The sequence below is a fragment of the Pseudopodoces humilis genome, chromosome 29 (assembly GCF_049639895.1).
Source record: "Pseudopodoces humilis isolate 2021_Gansu_Grassland_sample_001 chromosome 29, ASM4963989v1, whole genome shotgun sequence".
In the NCBI taxonomy this organism is placed as follows: domain Eukaryota; kingdom Metazoa; phylum Chordata; class Aves; order Passeriformes; family Paridae; genus Pseudopodoces; species Pseudopodoces humilis.
This window is the reverse complement of record NC_142228.1, coordinates 1,960,752-1,985,935: the sequence shown is the minus strand read 5'-3', so window position 1 is coordinate 1,985,935 and position 25,184 is coordinate 1,960,752. Positions and strand designations below refer to the sequence as shown.

The window sequence follows — 25,184 nt, the reverse complement described above, 5'->3', positions numbered from 1 at the left end:
AAGCAGCGTTTGTTCCCTTGAGTTGTGGCTAAATTATGCCATTTTTTTGTGTTTGCAGATGTTCTCAAACAACGATGAAGCTGCAATCAACAAAAAACTGCCCAAAGAGCTGCTGCTTCGGTGAGTCCTCCCTGGCCACCGGTGGGTTGTTATTTGCCTCCAGGATTTTGCTGCTCTGCTCCCAAATCGTGAGCTTGGATTGGGTCACTCATAAAGCCAGACCCAAACAGAGGCAGGTCAAAGGTCTGTGTCAGCAGTTTGTGCTAAATGGGATTAAGTTTTGGGCTTTTAAATGCTGGATTGATTTGCTGGTTGTTTGGTGAATGGAGGAACTTTAAATCAGGTCCTTAATGAGCGTGAGGATCCTCTCATTAATCCTCCTGGTGAGGCTGATGTGGAGAACAGGATTCTGCTTCTCTGAGGATTTAAAGCAAAAGTGAATCCCTCTGCTCCAGTTACACTCGAGTGGACTTTGTCCTGTCCCACATGTTCAGCTCCTGGCAGGATGGTCCCGTTGGCAAACACCAAACAGATCAGACTTTGTGCATCGTTAGGGTTGGAAAGTCCTTTAAAATCTCTGTGGATAATTCTGCCCTCTCCTGCTGCCCCTCTGGAGGGGAGTGTGGGGGTGATTGTGCCTCATTTCAGGCTCTGCAAGTAGAGCTGAGTTTGTCAGTGCTTTGAGCTCAGGTGTTGGACTGGAGATGGGGAAGGCAGAGGCAGGTGGAAGCTTGAATTATTAACAGCAACAGCGTTCTTACACTGCAAGAAACTGGTTCTGTCAACACTGGGTGACAGTGAAGTCTTGGGAGGCAAGCGTGACTCAGGGAAATGCTGCTGGTTCACCTCTGGAATGAAAGAAACACGGAAAAAGGATGAGCATCTCTCATTTTCAGTGCACTGCCTCCTCTGGAAGGGTATTTCCCACCTGATTCCATGGGTGTTTCCCACCTGATTCAGCTGCTGTTTCCCATCTGATTCCTGTTTCTTTTGTTCCAGTATTCCTCAGCCCAGAGCACAAAGTGTGGCTGTTGGAGCCTTCCCTGCTGCCAGGGTGGATATTTGGGATTGGGGCCTGGGACACAGGAAATGGGTGTGGAGATCCCTGTGTGAAACCCAGGAGCTGGGAACGAGGGGCACGAGGAGCAGGATGGAGTCACAACCTCCACAGCAGGAGTTTGCACAGGTGGCAGCTGCTGTGCTTGTCCTGAACCATGGCTGGGATGTGGAGCAGCAAAAGAGCAGCAAAAAATTGTCTTTCTGTGTTTTCTGATATGATTTCCTGAGTTGATTTTCTGACAGGAGCAGATGCAACCTGTGCTGAGGTGACAAGACAGCGGTGGGTTGGGGACAGGTTGTGAAGAGCCCTGATGAGTGAGGCAGGGAATCTGTGTGGCACTGGGAATGTGGGGAATAGGGCAGGGAGAAAAAGGTTGGGTGATGGAATGTAAATGGGATTTTGCATGGATTTCAGGGGAAGGAGAAGCGTGAGGGTTTCGGGCTCCCCAGGAGCAGAACCTTGCTTGGAGCCAGGGTGAGGTTTCTGATAGCTGGAAGGGGAAGGATCCTGAGTGGAGCCAAAGGCTGAGGTTTGTCTCATTGCTGTGGGTGTGAAGGTACAGCCACCTCCAGGTGTCACCTCCTGGCTCTCAGCTGGCAGGGGACAAAGCTGGGGCAGGTGCAGCAGTGCCAGGACATGGACTGGTCACCACCTGCTGGGGCTGTCCCATCCCTGGGAGTGTCCCAGGCCAGGCTGGACATGGTTCCAAGCAACCTGGGATAGTGGGAAGTGTCCCTGCCGTGGCACTGGATGAGCTTTAAGGTCCTCCCAAGCCATTCTGGGATTCCGTGAACGCTGCCAGACAAATGGAGAAGGATTTGTGGTAGGAAGGAGGGATGGTCCTGCACAGAGCAGGGAATTGCATCAGGAAAAGCCCCAGTGTGGCTGAGTTCCCACACTCCTGCCCCGTGGAAATGTCTGTGCCTGTTGTGTCCTGCTGTCCCTGACCATCCCAACCTGCTGTAGAGCAGGGAATTGTTCAGGATCAGGTGGAACCGAGGGGAAACGGGGAGTTGATAAATGTTTAAAGCTCATAAGTAATGGTTTGGAGAGCTGGAATTCACTGTTAGCATACTGTGAAAATTAATTACTGTGCATTGACAGTGCAGCCTTTGAAAGAGAAGCTTGGATGGGTTTTCTGCGGGAATCTCCTGTAAATGGGTGTCACTGTGTGCAGGACAAAGGCTGGTGTGTTTGGGCACTGCTCTGTGAAGTCCTGTCCCTGCTCTGGGCACTCTCAGACGGCTTTGGGGTCCCCTAGTGAAAGCTGCACTTAGGCAAAATAAAGAGGAGGAGGAGGATGTGAAAGAGGAGAACAGCAGCCTTTGTTATCCCTAAAAACGCAGGGTTGGACCAGGAGGGATGCTGCTCCCGAGGGCTGTCCTGGGACATGGCCCTGTCCCGTGTCCAGGGTGCAGCAGTGACATCGTGTCCTGCCCCACCTGGAACAGGAACGTTTGTCCTGTGTGTCCAGAGAGCAGGACGGGTGGAGAGGTCACAGAATCCCGGCATGGTTTGGGTTGGAGAGGATCTATGGGATTGTCTGGTTCCACCTGCCATGGCAGGGACACTTCCCACCATCCCAGCCTGGCCTGGGACACTCCCAGGGATGGGACAGCCCCAGCAGGTGGTGACCAGTCCATGTCCTGGCCCTGCTGTGCCTGCTCCAGCTTTGTCCCCTGCCAGCTGAGAGCCAGGAGGTGACACCTGGAGGTGGCTGTACCTTCACACCCACAGCAATGAGACAAAGCAGCAGAAAGCAGAACTCCCTCCACTGTCCCCTCCTTCCTTGGCTGCCCCAGCTCCTCCCTGGGCAGTGACTCCAGTGCTGAATCCGTGGTCCCTGCTGGCTCCAGCTGTGGCTGTGTCCCCAGAGGAACAGCCTGTCCCTGTTCCCCTGCATTCCCACTGCTGTTGGAAAAGTGCTTTCCTTCCCTGAGGCCGCCTGCCAGTCCTGGGAGCCAAACTCCAACCCCAAACCTGGATTTCCCCTGGCAGAGGAGATCTCTGCTGCCCTCCTGAAGATGTTTCCACTCGCAGTGTGACGTGGGGCTGCAGCACAGCTCCTGCCTGGCCAGGAGCAGGATCAGGCTGCGGGAATTGAGCTATTCCTGCTGGGTCACAGGCAGGTCAGGCAGTTTGCAGCTCTCTCCCAGCCTAATCAGCTTTGCCTCCGTGCTCTGCCCATCCAGCCCTGCCCAGCACATCCCCAGCCCTGGCTGTGCCATCCCCACACGCTGATTCATCCCTCGGCAGCTGGAGCTGTGCCCGGGGGGAGCCGTGGTGTCCGTGCCCCTGCCCAGCCCAGTGGGAGCAGGGTGGAACTGGAATTGAACTGGGATGATTTGGGGCTTCACTGGCAGAAATTGGGGTGGGTAATTTTAGCAGGCTGGAGGTCTAAGCTGGCTCACCTCAGAGCCCGCAGCATGCAGGGATTTCATGAGAGTCTTAACCCTAATCTAATTAGAGCAGCAGTGGGAAAGTGAGGAGTCCTAGAAACCCCTGAGTGGATTAAGAGGTTGAAACCTGAAAATTGCTCAGAGTGAGTGTGTTTTACCCAAATTGTGCAGAGCTAAGCTGTTCAGACAAAATCATACGCACAGGGAGTCCCTTTGCAGTGAGACAATTTAATCTGCTGCAATTCCAGATTTAATTCCTGTTGGGGAAGCTCAGTCTGCCTTCATCTGTGATCACTCTTGGATGGTAAAGTTAATTTTGTGGATTATTTTCTCCACTGTCGATTCTGAAGAATAAAAACTGCTGTAAAAGGGTCCACCAGGCAGCTGTGAGCAGGACAGGAATCCTGTTTGGGTGGAAAAATAAATCCCAGCACGGTGCCTTTGGGCCTGTTAATGAAGAATTGGGAAAAATCATTCAAGTATTGCTGCTGCAGCTCAGTCACTGCTTATTTGTGGGGTTTGAGATATTTTAGTGTTGTCCAGCAGTTCCTTGGAGAGGGAAAATCCCATCCTCAGGGCTGCAGGGGAATTCTCAGCTCGGGCCATGGTGCCTGCAGGAGTTTACCTGTGCTCCTGCTGCTCTTCCTGCTCCATGGGGAGCAGCTGGATCCGGTTCTGAAGTGATGAAAATCCACAACCAAGGAGTGCCTGCTGTGGAAAAGTCCTTTTTGCAGCCTGATTCTGCTGAATTGTCGACTCAGTGTCTTGGACAAGTGCAGGAGGAGCTAAGGGAACACTGGAAGAGTCTCTGGAGCTCCTCAGAGCTGAGCTCTCCGTGCTGGGGAAGGGAGAGGGGTGAGGGTTTGGCCAGGGTGAATCCCTGTTGTTGTGTGTTTCTGGGAAGGGAGGAGCAGGAAGTGGAGGAGAATTTATCCCAGATCTCCCAGCCCTGATGAGGTGGTTATTAACAGTCTGGGATTCCCATGGAATCGGGAATTTTAATGAAAATAGAGAAAAATTCCGTTGTGAGTGACCAGTAGAACTTGAAGTTTTATTTACTCCTACGATGGGAATTTGAAAGTAAGAATTTTCCCCAGCTTCTCTCATTTCCCAGGCTTTCCTGGTATTGTTGTGCATGGACATGGTGCTGAATAAACCCTTGGACACCAAGAAATGACATCAGGCTCAGGGGGAGCCTTGTCTGTGGGCAGGGAGGATGGAACTGCTCTGAAATCCAGAATCTGGGATTCCAGACAGCGTTCAAGTGCATGTGGGCTCTTCTCCACTGTCAGATCACTCAGATTTGTCTCGTGATAAGATCAGAAGTGCCTTGAACCCCTTGGATCTTAACCCCTTAACTCCCTGGATCCATGAGAATCCCTGGGAAGTGCATGAACACAGGGGGGAGCGTGGCTGTTCATCCTGATTTAGCTGAGTGCTGCTGTGTGATGCCTTTAGCATCAGAGTTCTGATAAATAATCTGCATTTCTCATTAGGAACAGCCTTTTCCCCCAGTATTGGGGTTTCTGAAGGGCTTTTTCCATCCCTGCTTCTCAGGATGCTTGTGGCTGACAACGTTTGCCTTCTCTTTCGGGTGGCCTTCAAGTTGAAAATACGAAATTAAAATATTAAAGCATATTGTGGTTGAACTCTTGCATTACCTTTGCAAAAACTCCAGTTTTATAATTGTTCCCAAAGGGAACGAGACCTTGATGTCCTCCCACCCTCTGCTTGACCTCGTCTGTTTTGGGACACCATTGTTTGAATAACCATAAAACAACATGGAAATCCCTTTGAATTTTATACATTATTGATGTTTTGGTGCAGATTGGGAGCTCTCCATGGGCTCGGTGCTTCCTGCATCCACAGCTGGGCGGGGGGTGTGATCCCCAGGGAAATCCTGGCACTCTCAGCTGTGTAATTCCTTTGTCCCAATAATAGCCTGGCAGTCCTGGGGTGTGCCCTGGCCCAGGGTGACACTCAGGAGTGACCACGGTGTCATTGTCCCTCCTGGCTGAGCACGTCTGGCTCTGCCACTGGTGGCAGTGCAGAATCCTGGAATGGTTTGGGCTGGAAGGGACCATAAAGCCCATCCAGCCCCACCGTGGGACACCTCCCACCATCCCAGCCTGGTCTGCAGCACTTCCAGGGATGGGGCAGCTTCTCTGGGAAACCCAGGGTGGAATTTCTTCCCAGTATCCCATTCATCCCTGTCCTCTGGCAGTTTATCCCCATTCCCCGCTGTCCTGGCGCTCCAGGCCCTTGGAAACAATCCTGCTTTATCTTTCCTGTAGCCCCTTCAGGTACTGGGAGGCCACAATTAGGTCACCCTGCAGCTCCTGTTCCCCAGCCTGAGCAATCCCAGCCTTTCCTCACAGCAGAGCTGCTCCTGTAATCACTGCTGGGGAACTTGGGAATAATCCAGGCACCGAAACCGGGCTGTGGCCCTGCCTGGATCCTGGGATGGGAATGAGGGGTGGCACTGTGTCCATCCTGAACCTGGGAATGAGGGGTGGCACTGTGTCCATCCTGAACCTGGGAATGAGGGGTGGCCCTGCCACTTCTGGGGCTGGGAATGAGGGGTGGCCCTGCCTGGATCCTGGGGCTGGGAATGAGGGGTGGCACTGCCACTTCTGGGGCTGGGAATGAGGGGTGACACTGCCACTTCTGGGGCTGGGAATGAGGGGTGACACTGCCACTTCTGGGGCTGGGAATGAGGGGTGACACTGCCACTTCTGGGGCTGGGAATGAGGGGTGGCCCTGCCACTTCTGGGGCTGGGAATGAGGGGTGGCCCTGCCTGGATCCTGGGATGGGAATGAGGGGTGGCACTGCCACTTCTGGGGCTGGGAATGAGGGGTGACACTGCCACTTCTGGGGCTGGGAATGAGGGGTGGCCCTGCCTGGATCCTGGGATGGGAATGAGGGGTGGCACTGCCACTTCTGGGGCTGTTGCTGAAGGTGTTGGAGTGTTGGAGTCCCTCCTGTGCAGAGTCAGAGCCAGCCCAGCATCCCTGGTGGTGCTCCATGTCCTGGCTCAGCGTGGGGCTCCTGCAAGGGTCACTTGGGGGGAGCAGTCACAGATTTGGGGTCAGGAACCATTCCAAGGTGTGAGGTTTCTGTTTCCCAGTGGCTCCATGGCCGTGTTTTGCTTCCATTTGGGAAGTGCTGCCTCTGCACTTCCTTTCACGGTTCAGCTTTCAGCCGAATCACAAAGCAGTTTTGCTGCCCCAGTCCTTTTTTTTTTTCCTCTCCTCCCCTTTGTTTTCTGCATCCCCTTTTGTTTTAAATGTCAATAACCAATAAGGTACCTCTTATTTCTGTTCCAGAATTTTCTCTTTCCTGGATGTGGTCACTCTGTGTCGTTGTGCTCAAGTTTCCAGGGTAAGAACCTTCCTCCTTCCTGGTGGATTTTAGCAGGGGGCTGGATTTGGGTGACAATTCTCCCTCTCCAGCCCTCCCCATGGGGGTTGGGCCAGGGAGCTTTGTGCCACTCAGCTGGGCTTATTCAGCATCCCCTGGAAGTCCTGGAAAATTCCCATAGCACCAGTGAAGGGGAATTCCAGGTTGGAATAGCATTTTCCAGTGTCCCAGGTACAAAGGGGAGGGAGCTGATGTTTTGCCCAGAACTCTCCCCTCATTCTGGGTTTGTTCAGGGAGCTCACCCTGCTGAAATCCCCAATGTGGGATGAGCCCCAAATGACATTGTGTGGTGGAAATACGTGAATGGGAGTACATTTGGTGGAAATACAGGAATTATAATTCACAAAGATGCTGCACAGTCAATGAAAGTTCATTTTCTCCTTGGATGTAGCTGGAGTAAGCACGGAATTAAAGTGAGGGGTTGTTCTTATCCTTGTGGGCTTCAGTTAATGAAACCCAGCCTGGATTATTTGCCTGGGAGAATTCCTCCAACTGGGCTGGAAGGTTCTGGAGCTGCCAGATTTATCAGGTGCTTTTTCCTGCCACTGGTAACTCCCAGGGGAAGCAGCACAGCCAAGGGTGGGGTGGTGTCACCCAGCACAGACCCATCGATGCTGGCTCCAAACCTCAACCACAAACTGATTTAATTACTCCTAGCACATTGGAATTATAAAAAAAAAAAAAAATTCAACATCGTTAATTACATTTAAAAATACCCTGTGTGGTGTCTGGGCATTCCAGCTGTCACCTGAAGAACACAGGTTGTGCAGGGAAGAGCTCCCAGCGGGAATCCAGCAGAGCAGATTGGGCTGTCAGGGGTTCTTTGCCCATGTCAGGGTGTTCTCCTGGGCTGTCAGGGGTTCTTTGCCCATGTCAGGGTGTTCTCCTGGGCTGTCAGGGGTTCTTTGCCCATGTCAGGGTGTTCTCCTGGGCTGTCAGGGGTTCTTTGCCCATGTCAGGGTGTTCTCCTGGGCTGTCAGGGGTTCTTTGCCCATGTCAGGGTGTTCTCCTGGGCTGTCCCAGCTCCTGTTTGCACAGGGAGCACAGCATTCCATGGCACAGCACGGGGAGTTCCTGCAGGGATGTGCAGGAAGGCTCTGGAACATTTCTGCCCATGGAATTATGCAGCCACTGGGGCATTTCCCACTGCTTTTCTCCTGGCCATAACCAGACCTTAAAATAAACATCAGCAGTGAGGTTTAAACCCAAAAAAAATCAATTAACACTCAGTTCTGTCGTCTGTTGTGGCTCTGCACTAACTCCTGCCCCAGAACTGGTGTTCTGTGATGGGGAGGAGCTGGGATTTGGGATGGAAAATCCCCCTGTGTTTATCCCTGCCTCTTGCACAAGGCTGGCTCCTGGTTACTACAAGCTCCACTTGTTTACCTTGCTGACATAAATCCAGCTCTCTGCTCCCCATCTGGCTGAGGACAGCTCAGGGAGTTCCTGCTCCTCCTCTGGGGCAGGAACCACGGCAGATTTTGGTGATTTAAAGACAAACCAAGCCCTTCGTCGCTGCTGCAGCTGCAGGGGGGGCTCACCTGTGTCCTCTGGGAGTAAATCCCAGCCAGGAATGTGAAGATTCCCAAGCTCCAGGTGCTCTGCTGGATCACACCTGCACCTCCCAAGGGAGTGGGAGCAGCCAGGGCAGCTCTTCCTTGGCTGGGGGACTCGGAATTCCGAATTGTGCCTGCCCAGTTCTCCCTGCAGGAATTACCTGTTGCTTTCCCACCTGGAACAGAATGTTGTTTCTCTGTGACTAGGTCCCCACTGACCTTTTTTTTTTTTCATATTAACCACACATTTACATTTTTTTCCCCCGATAAAGGCATGGAATGTTCTGGCCCTGGATGGCAGTAACTGGCAGCGAATTGACCTGTTTGATTTCCAGAGGGATATTGAGGTATAATTGACATACAAACCCATTTTTTTTTTTTCTTGTTAAAATGTAATTACAGCCTAGAATGGATTCATACTCCCAGCATAACCCTTTCTGCCTTCCCTGGAGATAGAAATCATTAATTTCAGTTCTTCAGCTTCAGGGAGTCTTTTAAAAGTCTTGGCAATCCATTCAGCTTTTGAAAATGGACAGAATTCTACATCCCTAGCAAGACTTAAGGGTAGCAGTGGAAGGAAAGTAGTTTTTGTCTGTTCTGAAAACAGAAATCGGTAGAAAAGGTTGATTTTTTGGGGGAAAACTGCTGCTTTTATGGATGAGAATTTAAGCTACTCCTCCTTGCACTCAGATAAGAAGGTGAGGACTGAATGTCTGTTGAAGCATGGCCTGCAGTGTTTGCATCTTTAATACCAAAAATTGAAATTGAAGCGAAGGTGATTCGGGGTCCTGTCCCTAAAAGATGCAGCTTTGGAGCTGCTCCATTGTGGCTGAACCCGTGGGATGTGGATTCTTCAGCACCAGTGGGGGTGGAGGCTGAAAATTCAAATTACATTGAGCAGGAAAGGGGGATGAGGAAAAACCTGATCCTTAAGTCTCTTATCAGGGTGTTTTATCCTGTTTAAATCACACTGGAGGAGGGAAATGGGGAATGTTTCACATTGAAGGGAAATGGGGAATGTGTGGCTTTAACTTGCGGTAGACGGAGGCATCAAGCAGCTGCTGAGTGAAAGTTGCCACTTTGGGGGAAATCCAGCCCTGATTTTGCAGGAAAGTGTTGAAATCATCCCTTTGGGCAGCTGAGAGTCAGGGATGAGGAGGAAATGACACCTGGACAGGGATGAGGAGGAGGAAATGACACCTGGACAGGGATGAGGAGGAGGAAATGACACCTGGACAGGGATGAGGAAGAGGAAGGGACTCCTGGACAGGGATGAGGAGGAGGAAATGACACCTGGACAGGGATGAGGAGGAGGAAATGACACCTGGACAGGGATGAGGAGGAGGAAGAGGCACCTGGACAGGGATGAGGAGGAGGAAGAGACACCTGGACAGGGATGAGGAGGAGGAAATGACACCTGGACAGGGATGAGGAGGAGGAAATGACACCTGGACAGGGATGAGGAGGAGGAAATGACACCTGGACAGGGATGAGGAGGAAATGACACCTGGACAGGGATGAGGAGCAGGAAATGACACCTGGACAGGGATGAGGAGGAGGAAATGACACCTGGACAGGGATGAGGAGGAGGAAGAGGCACCTGGACAGGGATGAGGAGGAGGAAGGGACTCCTGGACAGGGATGAGGAGCAGGAAGGGGTCACTGCCACCTCAGCAGGGTCTGAGTGCCCTGGGGGAAGGAAATGGATTTTGGATCTTCATAATGAATCCTTCACCTCATAACGTGCCCTAAAAATCCTGGACCCAGGATAAAAACCCTGGAATTGTTTATTTAGAGTGGAGTTCTCAGGGTTCCTGATGTGTGGAGTGGCAGGAGGTGGGACTGAGGAGATGGGAGGAGGCAGAGGCTGGGAATACAAACCAGGCTTTTCCCATTCCTCAGTGCTTTTTGGGTGGTTTTCATGTCCCTGCACATCAAAGCCGTGCTCTTGCCCAAGCCCAGGCTTCCCCTCTGAAAACAAAACTCTGGAATTTGTTGTACCTCACCTCAAAGTTCCTGCTGGGCCTCCTGGAATCCTCAGGCTCTGCTGTAAATGGATTTACGTGAAATGGAAATGTAAATTGATTGAAGTTAAATCCATCAATCCATGTAAATTCTTGACAGAAACACGTTTGGCTCCTCGAATTCCAGCAGAATTCCTAGATTTGATTGAGGAATTGCCAAATCAGGGAGTGTTTCAGCTTTTCCAGCCTTTTTGCAGGGCTGTGGAGGTCGAGGGCGCTCCCGTGGTGTCCCTGAGCTCACCCAGCTCCTTTCTCTGATGCTGGGGTTGTGTTGAGCCTGATTTGGGGTTTTTTAGACTGGAAAAGAAGAAAATCCTCATCTCCCAGAGGTCCCAAATGCCAGTTAGTCCTGGAAGGACCGAGGGATGCTCCTGCTCTGTGAGGAACAGCCAAAGTGCAGGGGAAGGTTCTGAGTTTCTGGTACAAATATCCTCCAGTGGTTTTGCCCTTCAGTCCCAGGGGAAAGGTAAATCCTGGCTGTAATGGGGTCTTTGGATCCAGATCAGAAATTAAAAAGCCTTTTCTGGATCTCTGGAGTGCAAATGGTTGGATTTCCTACAGGAGCAAAACACGTGGGCTGGTTCTCATCTCTGTTTTGGGTAGAAATTGGAGTTTATCTGTTGGCTGTGCCTGGGAATCCGGGCTGTAGCTGCTCTCCCCTTCCTTAGGGAGTCTGAGCCCATGTCCAGGAGCTCCAAACCAGAGGAAATTTCTCAAAATGCTTTATCTGACCTGCTTTAGGTGACTGCTCCTTGTCTCTCCATCTTCAGAAGCTGAATAATTCTCCCTCCCCCTCCCTTAGCCCATCCCCACAGCATTTTTATTCCCTTAGCACCGTTTTCAATCACTAAAATTAAATTAAAATCATTGTTTTATCTGCAAAACCTTCACTTCAGCTTCCTGGAGCTCTTTGGGGTTCTCAGGTGGCTCCTGCTGTCTCCCCCAGGGCCGAGTGGTGGAGAACATTTCCAAGAGATGTGGGGGATTCCTGCGGAAGCTGAGCCTGCGGGGCTGCCTGGGAGTGGGGGACAACGCCTTAAGGTAGAGCTGCACCTTTGGAACGGGCTGGAAAAACCAGGACTGGGACAATTTATCCCTGCAGGACCCTCAGGATGTCAAAACCTGGAGAGCAGGGACAGACATTATTAATTTATCAATTTTCTTCTTATTATTATTATTTCTTTAATCATTTTTATAATTTAATTTACCATTTGTAAAAATAATTTATTGGGGTTTTGTCACTGAATTTAGCATTTTTAACCTCATCCAGCAGTTACTTCTCTCATTTCTCATGAGAATAAAGCCAAGGGGTGAGGGTGATGGGCACTGGGTGCCTCCAGGCTGGGACATCCCAGGGCAGGAGGTGGGGCAGCAGAAATCAGGGATTTTCTTGGGTTAGTTCCCGATTTTCTTCTTGATTTTCTTGATTTTTTTCTTCTTTATAGATTCTTTCCCTGATTATTTTCTTATTTCTTGATTTTTCTTGGTTCTTTTCTTTTCCTTGATTTTCTTTTTGATTCTCTTGATTTTCTTCTTGATTTTTTTGACTCTTCTTTCTAGATGCCTTTCTTCTTTACTGATTTCCATCTTGGTTTTCTTCTCTTTTTTTCTTGGGTTTCTTCTTGGTTTTCTTGATTATTTTATTCTTGATTACTTCTTTTTTGATCTTCTGGGTTTTCTTCTTTCTTGATTATTTTATTGATTTTCATCCTGATTTTCTTCTCGTTTTTCTGGATTCCTTTCTTCTTTCTTGATTCTTTCAATTTTCTTCATTTTCTTCTTGATTCCCTTCTTGATTTTCTCTGTTTTTCTTCCCCAGTCTCTTTGAGATTGTAAATCTTGTAAATTGAATTTTGTAAAATTTTAATCTGAATTCCACTGCCTGACAAATCCATTGTTTTCCCTTTCCCCAGGACCTTTGCCCAGAACTGCAGGAACATCGAGGTGTTGAACCTCAATGGTTGTACCAAGATCACGGATGCGTGAGTAAAACCCTTCCCTCTTCTCTGGCTATTCCTGTCCTCCCTCTCTTTTTTAAGGGAAAGCTCCAGGGGTGTGGGAGGTTTTCCATGGAATGGTTTGGCTTGGAAAGACCTTAAATCCCATCCATTCCCACCCTGCTATGGCAGGGACACCTTTCACCACCCCAGGCTGCTCCCAGCCCTGTCCAGCCTGGCCTGAGACACTTCCAGGGATCCACAGCTTCCATCCTCAGCCCAGCCTGCCCATCCCATGGGAATTCCGTGGTCTGGGATGAATCCATTGCAGGAGTGTCCCCGTGTGTCTCTTCCAGCACCTGCACCAGCCTCAGCAAGTTCTGCTCCAAACTCAGGCACCTGGATTTGGCTTCCTGCACCTCCATAACCAACCTGTCCCTGAAAGCACTGAGGTAGGAGCCGGCAGCAGGGATTTCCCATGGAATTCCAGCATCATTGAGGCTGGAAAAGACCTCTGAGATCCTCCAGCCATCCCTCCCTCTGGAGCTGGGCTCTGCCCGGTGTCCCAGAAATGGGAATACCGCAGCTCCTGGCTGGGAGCAGGATTTTTCCCGAGGTAAATGAGCGTTTCCATGTGTGTCCCTGTGTCCCCAGCGAGGGATGCCCGCTGCTGGAACAGCTCATCATCTCCTGGTGCGACCAAGTGACCAAGGACGGGATCCAGGCGCTGGTGCGGGGCTGCGGGGGGCTGCGGGCCCTGTCCCTCAAGGGCTGCACCCAGGTACGCCTCTGGAAAAGTGGGAATGGCCCTGGAAATCCAGGGATTTGGGTTATTCCCTTCTCCAGAATCCCCGTGGTGTTGGAGGTCTGGTGCTGGAGTGGGACAGGGAATGAATGGCTGGTGGAGCAGGAGAATCCTTTGATCCCAGTTTTCCTTTGGAGGAGGCTGCTGTGATCCATGGCCTGATCCAGCCTTGGGAAGGTTCCATGGCAGCCCTTCCCTCTGGCTGCTGATGGAATTCCCTCCCCCTGCCTTGGATTTGTAATCAGACAATCTCTTTTTCCTTGGAAAACTCCTCTGCAGCCCTGGGAGCACAATCCCATTCCCTCAGGTACATCCCAGGGATCTGGAGAGTGTTTATATATCCCAAGATAGAAATATATTTATTATATTTTATTATTCCACAATAGATACATTTATATATTTATATATCCCAAAATAGAAACATATTTATTATATTTTATTATCCCACAATACATACAATTATGTATTTATATATCCCAAAATATAAATATATTTTATTATATTTTATTGTCCCACAATACATACATTTATATATTTATATATCCCAAAATAGAAATATATTTTATTATATTTTATTGTCCCACAATACATACATTTATATATTTATATATCCCAAAATAGAAATATATTTTATTATATTTTATGGTCCCACAATACATACATTTATATATTTATATATCCCAAAATAGAAATATTTTATTATCCCACAATACATACAATTATATATTTATATATCCCAAAACAGAAATATATTTTCTTATATTTTATTGTCCCACAATACATACAATTTTTATATATCCCAAAATAGAAATATATTTATTATATTTTATTATTCCACAATAGATACATTTATATATTTATATATTCCAAAATAGAAATATTTTATTATCCCAAAATAGATACATTTATATATTTATATATCCCAAAATATAAATATATTTTATTATATTTTATTATCCCACAATAGATACATTTATATATCCCAAAATCTGTATTTTGGGATATATAAATGCTGAAAGGGATTTTTTTTTCCTCCTTTTTTACACTTTTTTGTTCTTTAAACTGACTTTTCTTTAATCCTTCTTTATTCTCTTACCTGAGGAATCATTAAGAAGTTTGATAAGTAAAATATCTCCCTTTATTATATTTTATTACGATGGCCACAGTAAGAATAATAGTGATAATTTTGTAAGACTGAAAATAATGATAAATAATAATAAATAATAAAAAAGAATACATTATAATAGTGATGATAAAAATAATAATAATAAAATAATAATAATAAAATAATTACTTATAAGGATAATAAGGATAATAATGATAATAATGACGATTATAATGATACTAATGATAATAATAATAAAATAAAATAACAATAATAACAATATTAATAACAATAAAATATAATAATTATAATAATTATACCAATAATAACAATAAAATATAATAATTATAATAATTATAATAATGATAATTATTATAATAAATTGTAATAAAAATGATAATTTTAATAATAAAATTATAATAATTATAATAATTATTATAATAATAATAAAAATAATAATAATAAATAATAAATAATTAAAATAAAAATAAAAATAATATTCCAAAGCATTTCTGGGGCCAGGCTCTGCTCCTGATGGGGCAAAAGGCAGGAGCACTCCTCCTGCTGCTGCTCCTGTGCTGCCTTTCCCTCCTTCCCAGAGGAAATCCCAGTGTTCCCAGTTTGAATTCCCAGTGCTCCCAGCTCCCGTCCCTGTGTTTTCCCTTCCAGCTGGAGGACGAGGCTCTCAAGTTCATCGGTGCCCACTGTCCCGAGCTGGTGACCCTGAACCTGCAGACCTGCCTGGTGAGCGGCCAGCGCGGCATTCCCGGCCGGAATGTGCTCCGTCCCCCTGCACAGGGGTCATCTGTCACCAGCAGCCCCTTGGTGGCACTGCAGGGACACCGAGCCCCACACCTTGGCTGTGTGCAGGGTGTTCTCCCTTCCCTCTGACCCCGTCTGCGGGATGAGCTGGGGAAGTTCTTCCTGCCAGGCCTCTGCTCTCGTCCCCGTGCGGAACTGAGCCCACAGCGGCGCTGTGCCTGCATGGAACAGCAGCTCTGCAGGGCCAAAAATGGGTGTTTGTGGCAAAAAATAGATTGGCATGGGCTCTGTGTCCGTGCCATCACAGTCTGACACGGGGACTGGGCTGGATGTGTGCAGGGACAGGGATGGACAGACCCCCAGTGTCCAGGGACAGGGATGGACAGACCCCCAGTGTGCAGGGACGGGGATGGACAGACCCCCAGTGTCCAGGGATGGGGCAGGACAGACCCCCAGTGTCCAGGGACGGGGATGGACAGACCCCCAGTGTGCAGGGACGGGGATGGACAGACCCCCAGTGTCCAGGGACAGGGATGGACAGACCCCCAGTGTCCAGGGATGGGGATGGACAGACCCCCAGTGTGCAGGGACAGGGATGGACAGACCCCCAGTGTCCAGGGACGGGGATGGACAGACCCCCAGTGTGCAGGGACAGGGATGGACAGACCCCCAGTGTGCAGGGATGGGGCAGGACAGACCCCCAGTGTCCAGGGACGGGGATGGACAGACCCCCAGTGTGCAGGGATGGGGCAGGACAGACCCCCAGTGTCCAGGGATGGGGATGGACAGACCCCCAGTGTGCAGGGATGGGGATGGACAGACCCCCAGTGTGCAGGGACAGGGATGGACAGACCCCCAGTGTGCAGGGACGGGGATGGACAGACCCCCAGTGTGCAGGGACGGGGATGGACAGACCCCCAGTGTCCAGGGACAGGGATGGACAGACCCCCAGTGTGCAGGGACAGGGATGGACAGACCCCCAGTGTCCAGGGACAGGGATGGACAGACCCCCAGTGTGCAGGGATGGGGCAGGACAGACCCCCAGTGTCCAGGGACGGGGATGGACAGACCCCCAGTGTCCAGGGATGGGGATGGACAGACCCCCAGTGTCCAGGGACAGGGATGGACAGACCCCCAGTGTCCAGGGATGGGGATGGACAGACCCCCAGTGTGCAGGGACAGGGATGGACAGACCCCCAGTGTCCAGGGATGGGGATGGACAGACCCCCAGTGTGCAGGGATGGGGATGGACAGACCCCCAGTGTGCAGGGACGGGGATGGACAGACCCCCAGTGTGCAGGGACGGGGATGGACAGACCCCCAGTGTCCAGGGATGGGGCAGGACAGACCCCCAGTGTCCAGGGATGGGGATGGACAGACCCCCAGTGTGCAGGGACAGGGATGGACAGACCCCCAGTGTCCAGGGATGGGGATGGACAGACCCCCAGTGTCCAGGGATGGGGATGGACAGACCCCCAGTGTCCAGGGACAGGGATGGACAGACCCCCTGCATCTTTCCAAGCAGGAATTGCAAAGCCCTGCAGGAATCCCAGCACCTTCCCCCATCCCTCACCTGGCCCAGCTCCAAAACCTTTCCCTGCAAATATTCCCAAATCCAGTGAGGTTTATCCTCCCTCTGCTGCTCCAGTGAGCCGAAAGAGCAGGAATCTGGAATTTTTTGGGCCAAAAGAGCTGGAATTTGGAATGGAGAGAGGGAAATCCTGCCGGGATTGAGGCTGTTGTGGTTTCCTTGGCAGCAAATCACGGACGACGGGCTCATCACCATCTGCAGGGGCTGCCACAAGCTGCAGTCCCTGTGCGCTTCCGGCTGCTCCAACATCACCGACGCCATCCTCAACGCCCTGGGACAGAACTGCCCACGCCTCCGGTCAGTTTTCCCAGGATTTCCCCCTTGGAACACGCAGCACAGGCTCCAGGTGCTGTCTGAACCATTTCACATTCCGCATTTTTCGGGGTTTTTTATCCCCGAGTGTTTGGAAGAGGCTGGTTGTGATTTTTGAGTTGTCCGCCCAAATTCTTGGGGTTTAAACTCGGTTAAAAGAGCTCCCAGCGTGGTGCCCACAGGCTCCATGTGAATCCATGATGAAAATTTGGGATTGGGTTACTTCTGTCTCGGGAAATGGGGAAAAAAAAATTCCAGTTTAACCAATGTTTCCTTCCACCCTGAGGCTGAACGGGTTTTTCCTGGTGGTTTTGTAGCAGGTGGAATTTGGGAAAACTCCCCCTCTGCCTGGCAGGGTGGGCTCCCATCCTCTGCTTGGTTTTCCTGGCTTTTTTAAGGATTTTTTTTTTTAATTAGGATGTGTTTCCTCTGGAAAATGTTGCTAAAACCCAGAAAAATGGGCAGAAAAGTGAGACTTTTATTACCCTGACAGCCAAGTGCCTCAAAGAAATGGCATCAAATGCAATTGGATCAAATCCAGGGAAAACAGGGAGACATCAAACAACATCAAACCTATGTCTTCCAAGGAAAAACAAACCCCAGCTGTTCCCTGTGATGTCCCATTTTAGGAATTTGGGAACAAAGTGCACAGAAACGGGGTTGGAAAGGTAAAATTCCAGTTCAGTTCCAGCGGTTCCTGTGTTTACATTCAGCCTCAGAGGATTAAGCTCCATCCTGTGGAATACAAAAGGCACTTCAGGAACGTGGGAGGATTTTTTTTTTCCTGTAAAAGCAGAGAAATTGGTTAAAACTGTGGAGGGAACCCCTGTGGAGCTGCAGGAGCTGCCAGGATTTTTCTCCACTCCCACAGGAACGAGCAATTCACCCTGAAAGGCTTCAAACATCTCCATCGGTGCCTTAAATACGAAATATTTCATGTTCACCTGCCTGATTTTTGGGAATTCACCTTTTCCACGCTGGGATCTGTCTCTGGGGTGCAAATTAGAGATTTTGCTTCCCAGAACCTTTCCCTCAGCGAGGCTGTGAAGGTTTTTGGGAGCACCTCATTCCAGCATTGGGTGGATGTTTCAGCCTAATTCCCATTTTTCTGCGGCCCTCTGGAATGGAAGTGGCTGCTCCGTGTAAATTATCCTCAGCAAACTTTTAGGGATTGCTGGAAGCTTTTCTGGGAAACCCTTGGAAGATAAACCCTTGGGAATAAGGCAGCAGGTCAGGCTGAGCCTCTGGAGAGCAGCTCTGTGGGTGGGGAGGAGAGGGATGGAGGGGATCTGTGAATCCATGGGAATATCTCAGATATCCATGGAAATACCCCATCTGAGAGAGGATCCCATCAATCCATGGGAATATCTCAGATATCCATGGAAATACCCCATCTGAGAGAGGATCCCATCAATCCATGGGAATATCTCAGATATCCATAGGAATATCTCAAATATCCATAGGAATACCTCAGATATCTTTAGGAATATCTCAAATATCCATAGAAAAACCTGTGTGGGAGGAGATCCCATCAATCCATAAAACTGCCCCATGGATCCATACAAATATCCCATGGATCCATACAAATATCCCATGGATCCATACAGATATCCCACTGATCCATACAGATATCCCATGGATCCATACAGATATCCCACTGATCCATACAGATATCCCATGGATCCATACAGATATCCCACGGATCCATACAGATATCCCACGGATCCATACAGATATCCCACTGATCCATACAGATATCCCACTGATCCATACAGATATCCCACTGATCCATACAGATATCCCAGTGATCCATACAGATATCCCACTGATCCATACAGATATCCCATGGATCCATACAGATATCCCACTGATCCATACAGATATCCCATGGATCCATACAGATATCCCATAGATCCATACAGATATCCCACTGATCCATACGGATATCCCACTGATCCATACGGATATCCCACGGATCCATACGGATATCCCACGGATCCATACGGATATCCCACTGATCCATACGGATATCCCATGGATCCATACGGATATCCCACTGATCCATACAGATATCCCATGGATCCATACGGATATCCCACGGATCCATACGGATATCCCACTGATCCATACGGATATCCCATGGATCCATACGGATATCCCATTGATCCATACATATCCCATGGATCCATACAGATATCCCATGGATCCATACAGATATCCCACGGATCCATACAGATATCCCACGGATCCATACAGATATCCCACGGATCCATACAGATATCCCACGGATCCATACAGATATCCCATGGATCCATACAGATATCCCACGGATCCATACAGATATCCCACTGATCCATACAGATATCCCATGGATCCATACAGATATCCCACTGATCCATACAGATATCCCATGGATCCATACAGATATCCCATGGATCCATACAGATATCCCACTGATCCATACAGATATCCCACTGATCCATACAGATATCCCACTGATCCATACAGATATCCCACTGATCCATACAGATATCCCACGGATCCATACAGATATCCCACTGATCCATACAGATATCCCATGGATCCATACAGATATCCCACTGATCCATACAGATATCCCATGGATCCATACAGATATCCCATAGATCCATACAGATATCCCACTGATCCATACAGATATCCCACTGATCCATACAGATATCCCATGGATCCATACAGATATCCCATGGATCCATACAGATATCCCACTGATCCATACAGATATCCCACTGATCCATACAGATATCCCACTGATCCATACAGATATCCCACTGATCCATACAGATATCCCACGGATCCATACAGATATCCCACTGATCCATACAGATATCCCATGGATCCATACAGATATCCCACTGATCCATACAGATATCCCATGGATCCATACAGATATCCCATAGATCCATACAGATATCCCACGGATCCATACAGATATCCCACTGATCCATACGGATATCCCACTGATCCATACAGATATCCCACGGATCCATACGGATATCCCACGGATCCATACGGATATCCCACTGATCCATACGGATATCCCACGGATCCATACGGATATCCCACGGATCCATACGGATATCCCACTGATCCATACGGATATCCCAAGGATCCATACGGATATCCCATTGATCCATACATATCCCATGGATCCATACAGATATCCCACGGATCCATACAGATATCCCACGGATCCATACAGATATCCCACGGATCCATACAGATATCCCACTGATCCATACAGATATCCCACTGATCCATACAGATATCCCACTGATCCATACAGATATCCCAGTGATCCATACAGATATCCCATGGATCCATACAGATATCCCACGGATCCATACAGATATCCCACTGATCCATACAGATATCCCACTGATCCATACAGATATCCCACTGATCCATACAGATATCCCACTGATCCATACAGATATCCCACGGATCCATACAGATATCCCACGGATCCATACAGATATCCCACGGATCCATACAGATATCCCATGGATCCATACAGATATCCCACGGATCCATACAGATATCCCACTGATCCATACAGATATCCCATGGATCCATACAGATATCCCACGGATCCATACAGATATCCCACTGATCCATACAGATATCCCACTGATCCATACAGATATCCCATGGATCCATACAGATATCCCACTGATCCATACAGATATCCCACTGATCCATACAGATATCCCATGGATCCATACAGATATCCCACTGATCCATACAGATATCCCATGGATCCATACAGATATCCCATGGATCCATACAGATATCCCACTGATCCATACAGATATCCCACTGATCCATACAGATATCCCACTGATCCATACAGATATCCCACTGATCCATACAGATATCCCACTGATCCATACAGATATCCCACGGATCCATACAGATATCCCACTGATCCATACAGATATCCCACTGATCCATACAGATATCCCACTGATCCATACAGATATCCCAGTGATCCATACAGATATCCCAGTGATCCATACAGATATCCCATGGATCCATACAGATATCCCACGGATCCATACAGATATCCCACTGATCCATACAGATATCCCATGGATCCATACAGATATCCCACTGATCCATACAGATATCCCATTGATCCATACAGATATCCCACGGATCCATACAGATATCCCACGGATCCATACAGATATCCCAGTGATAACGGCTCCCTGGCTGGAGCCATTCCCGTGTCCCCTGCTCCGGGTGACGCTCCCTGGCCAGGGGGCTGCACTCCAGAGCTCATTCCCAGCCTTTTCCTGGGATTCTGGGGCTCCACCACGGTTCTTGTGTCCTGCAGAATATTGGAAGTGGCGAGGTGTTCCCAGCTGACCGACGTGGGCTTCACCACCCTGGCCAGGGTAAGAGCCCTCCTTCCTCTCCTGCTTTCCCTTCCTTCTCATGGCAAAAAAAACCACAAACACAGGAGATTTGGGAAAACTTCCTTGGGGTGGAAGCTTAAATTCAAAAATTTGGTTTTTTGGGATCGTCCTGGCTCGCACACCTGGGAGGATTTGTATCCAAACCACAGGAAATGTTAAATATTTTAGTTATAAACTTTGCTGTTTGTCTATAAGTGACCCTAAATTTAACTCCCTTTACTCTCCATGATTGAAAAACCTGATAAATGAGTGAAATTGGAAAGCAAATTGTCTTTGTGGTGGTTTATTTATATTTATATTTATATTTATATTTATATTTATATTTATATTTATATTTATACTTATACTTATATTTATATTTATATTTATATTTATATTTATATTTATATTTATATTATTTACATTTTAATATTTCTATTTATATTATTTATGTTTATACCTATATTTATATTTTTATTTATACCTATATTTATACCTATATTTTTATTTATATTTATACCTATATTTATATTTTTATTTATACCTATAGTTCTATTTATACCTATAGTTCTATTTCTATTTATACCTATATTTATGTTTATATTTATATTTACATTTATGTTTACATTTATATTTATACTTATACCTATATTTATACTTATATTTATATTTATACTTATATTTATTTGTGCATTTCTTTTTATATGTTTGTATGTTTATATTCTCTTTTTACATTTATCCTTTTAACATATTTAATATACTGTTTATATTTAAAATATAATTTAATTATCTTTATTTATAAAATTTTAATTTTTTTTGTTAATATTTATATTTGCTGTCTGGACTTTACACTCACCCCGGATGTTTGGAATTCTCTTTATTCCTAGAATTGCCATGAGCTTGAAAAAATGGATCTGGAGGAGTGTGTCCAGGTAAGAAATCCCAGCTCAGGCTGTTTCTCTTGCAGCAGTTTGGAAAATTGGTGGAAAATGAGATTTTCCTCCAAATCAGAACTTAATGTGGAATCCTGAGTGGGGAGAGTGACTGGATTTGGAGTGGAAAATGTTGGGAATGATCATTTTTGATCATTGGTTTGGATTCCATGGGAACAGTGCTGTAAATAAAAAATATTTAATATGAAATATATATATTTACTATTATATATTTTTATATATTTATATATTTATATAAATATTATATCTTTTATGTATATTATAGAATTTTTAATATCTATTACATTTTATATTTATATATCCTTATAAATAATAAATATTTAATAGTGGGAGCTGCTGGGTCAAATAATGGATTTGTGAGAGAAAATCCCAGATTTTTGAGGGAAAATCCCAGATTTTTGAGGGAAAATCCCAGAGAGAAAACTCATCTTGCTAAAAATAATGGGATTTTCCCCTGGTTTGGAAAACCATGTGGAAAATTGTGGAACAGCAATGATTTCGGGGGATTGAAACCAAAATGTCCTGAAGCATTTACAGGGAAAAGGGTGGAATTGACTCAAAATCCCTTGGAGAAAAACCTCCAAGCCCCAGGGTAGATTGGAAACTGAGGCTGAGACGAAGGGAATGGGATTGTGGTTCTTGGGAACAGCTGGATCCTGCATTTCCTGGGCAGAAATTGGGGAGATGAAGAGGGAATGACATCAGCCCAGGCAGGAGGGGATTGGGAATTAACCCCAAAAAGGAAGAAGCGAAGCTGAGCCAGGGCACAGATCCACCCCAGGCAGCTCACCTGGGAATTTGGGATTGGGAACCTTTGTGTGGGATTCCTTCTTCCTGCAGAAAAGCAGGAACACAAATCCATAGGGAGTGGGGAGGGAATCTGAGCTCTCCTTGTCCTTCCAGAGGCACATTTGGGACACGCTGGGGAGCTGATTGCAGGAATTTAAAAACAATCCAGTGATGCCTCTGCATCCCAGTTCTCCAAGGGCAGATTTCCATGAGGAGATGGATTCCTGAGTGGGGAAATCTCATGGATTAGGGAAAATCCTGCAGTTTTGCAGTTTGTCCTTGTGCCCCAGCACCAACTTGAAAGGGTTTTTCCTTCTTTTCCAGATAACAGACAGCACACTAATCCAGCTTTCCATACACTGTCCACGGCTGCAGGTCCTGGTGAGTATTCCAAGGGACATTCCCAGCATTTCCTTTCTCCAAACAAAGGGATTTTAATCACTCCCTGAAAAGTTGGAAGAATTCTGCTGGAAACCTGACCCTGAGGAGCCTCTTTTCCCTGCCCTGCTGCTCACAGGAATGCCACACCAGGCAGGAAAAGGGTTGTGGGGATTTTCCTGGGAGCAGAATTCCCAGTGGGATCTGCTGTCTGTCCATCTGTGGGAGAGGAAGGAGCTGGAATGCTCAGTGGCTCTGGGAAGTTCCTTTGGGGCTGAATCTCTGGGAATTTGGTCTCTGTCAGCCCTGGGTTTGTGCCATGAGGGATTCCTGGCAGGTGTGGGAATGTGGGAATGGGGGTTCTCCAGTGCAGTCATCCCTCAGGAAAACCACTTCCAGCTCCTGGCTCAGGCCCTGCTTCCTCCTTGAGGACTTTCCAGCTGAATCCCCCAAAAATCCACCCTGAGGGGGGGCTGTGGTGCTCCTGCTGCTTCTGGGAGCCGGAGCCAGGGCTCTTCCCACGGTGGGAGAGGCCAGAGGTGTCCCAAAGGTGGGATCTTGGATAGCTCAGGTGTGCTGGGATCTCTGTGCCCCCCTGGGGTCTCATCCCTCCAGGGCTGCCTTCCCCTGGAGCCAGGGCAGGGACCCTCAGGATGATCCTGTTCCCATGGCAGGGACACTTCCCACTGTCCCAGGCTGCTCCAAACCCCGTCCGTCCATCAGCGATGGATTTGGGCTCGTGGAGACCTGAAATGGTTTGGGTTGGATGTTTTCCATGGGTTGCTCCAGCCTGGCCTGGGACACTGCCAGGGATCCAGGGGCAGCCCCAGCTGCTCTGGGCACCCTTTTCCAGGGCCTCCCCACCCTCCCAGGGAGGAATTTTCCCCCCTCCAACTGGAAGTTTTCCCTTTGGAAGCACATCAGTCCTCAGAAGCCCACGGAGCCCAGTGGCTCCAGTGCAAGGAGCCAGCACAGGCCAGCCCAGACCCACCAAGCACAGACCACCCTCTCACATCCCCAGCGAGCTCCTGGCTGGTTTTGGGGTGTCAGGAGCTGGGTTTGACCCCTCTGTTTGGGGGGGCAGAGTTTATCCCACTGCGAGCTGATCACGGACGACGGGATCCGTCACCTGGGGAACGGCGCCTGCGCCCACGACCGCCTGGAGGTGATCGAGCTGGACAACTGCCCCCTGATCACCGACGCCTCCCTGGAGCACCTCAAGAGCTGCCACAGCCTGGAGAGGATAGAACTGTACGACTGCCAGCAGATCACACGGGCTGGCATCAAGAGACTCAGGGTGAGCAGGGACAGGGGAGCGCTGGGATCGGGGGGGTTTGTCCATAGGGAGGGCTGAGCTGAGTGCCCATCATCATCATCATCACCATCATCATGGCCTGGTGCTCTTGCTCAGAAGGGCGGTGAGAACCATCAGCGATGGATTTGGAGCTGTGGAGTCCTGAAATGGTTTGGGTTGGATGTTTTCAATGGGAGGCTGGGACACTCCAGGGATCCAGGGGCGGCCCCAGCTGCTCTGGGCACCCTGTGCCAGCCCTGCCCACCCTCACGGGCAGGAGTTTCTTCCCAGGATCCCCTCCCAAGTCCATTTCTCCAGGTGTAAACAACATTTTGTCTGCAAACAGAATATGGATCTGT

At 48.2% G+C, this 25,184-nt stretch overlaps 1 protein-coding gene across 3 annotated transcripts in view; it reads left to right on the top strand.

Moving 5' to 3' along the window:
- Nucleotides 1–25,184, top strand: part of FBXL20 (F-box and leucine rich repeat protein 20) — a 41,351-nt gene that overhangs the window by 13,130 nt on the left and 3,037 nt on the right. For all 3 annotated transcript variants that reach the window (XM_088068159.1, XM_005531410.3, XM_088068160.1), the window contains exons 2-14: nucleotides 59–120; nucleotides 6,787–6,841; nucleotides 8,709–8,783; nucleotides 11,407–11,501; nucleotides 12,374–12,442; nucleotides 12,754–12,849; nucleotides 13,052–13,178; nucleotides 14,977–15,051; nucleotides 16,827–16,957; nucleotides 21,351–21,411; nucleotides 22,299–22,343; nucleotides 23,478–23,534; nucleotides 24,616–24,828. In XM_088068159.1, the coding sequence (XP_087924285.1) occupies nucleotides 59–120; nucleotides 6,787–6,841; nucleotides 8,709–8,783; nucleotides 11,407–11,501; nucleotides 12,374–12,442; nucleotides 12,754–12,849; nucleotides 13,052–13,178; nucleotides 14,977–15,051; nucleotides 16,827–16,957; nucleotides 21,351–21,411; nucleotides 22,299–22,343; nucleotides 23,478–23,534; nucleotides 24,616–24,828 (1,161 nt within the window). The remainder of the gene's footprint in view (nucleotides 1–58; nucleotides 121–6,786; nucleotides 6,842–8,708; nucleotides 8,784–11,406; nucleotides 11,502–12,373; nucleotides 12,443–12,753; nucleotides 12,850–13,051; nucleotides 13,179–14,976; nucleotides 15,052–16,826; nucleotides 16,958–21,350; nucleotides 21,412–22,298; nucleotides 22,344–23,477; nucleotides 23,535–24,615; nucleotides 24,829–25,184) is intronic.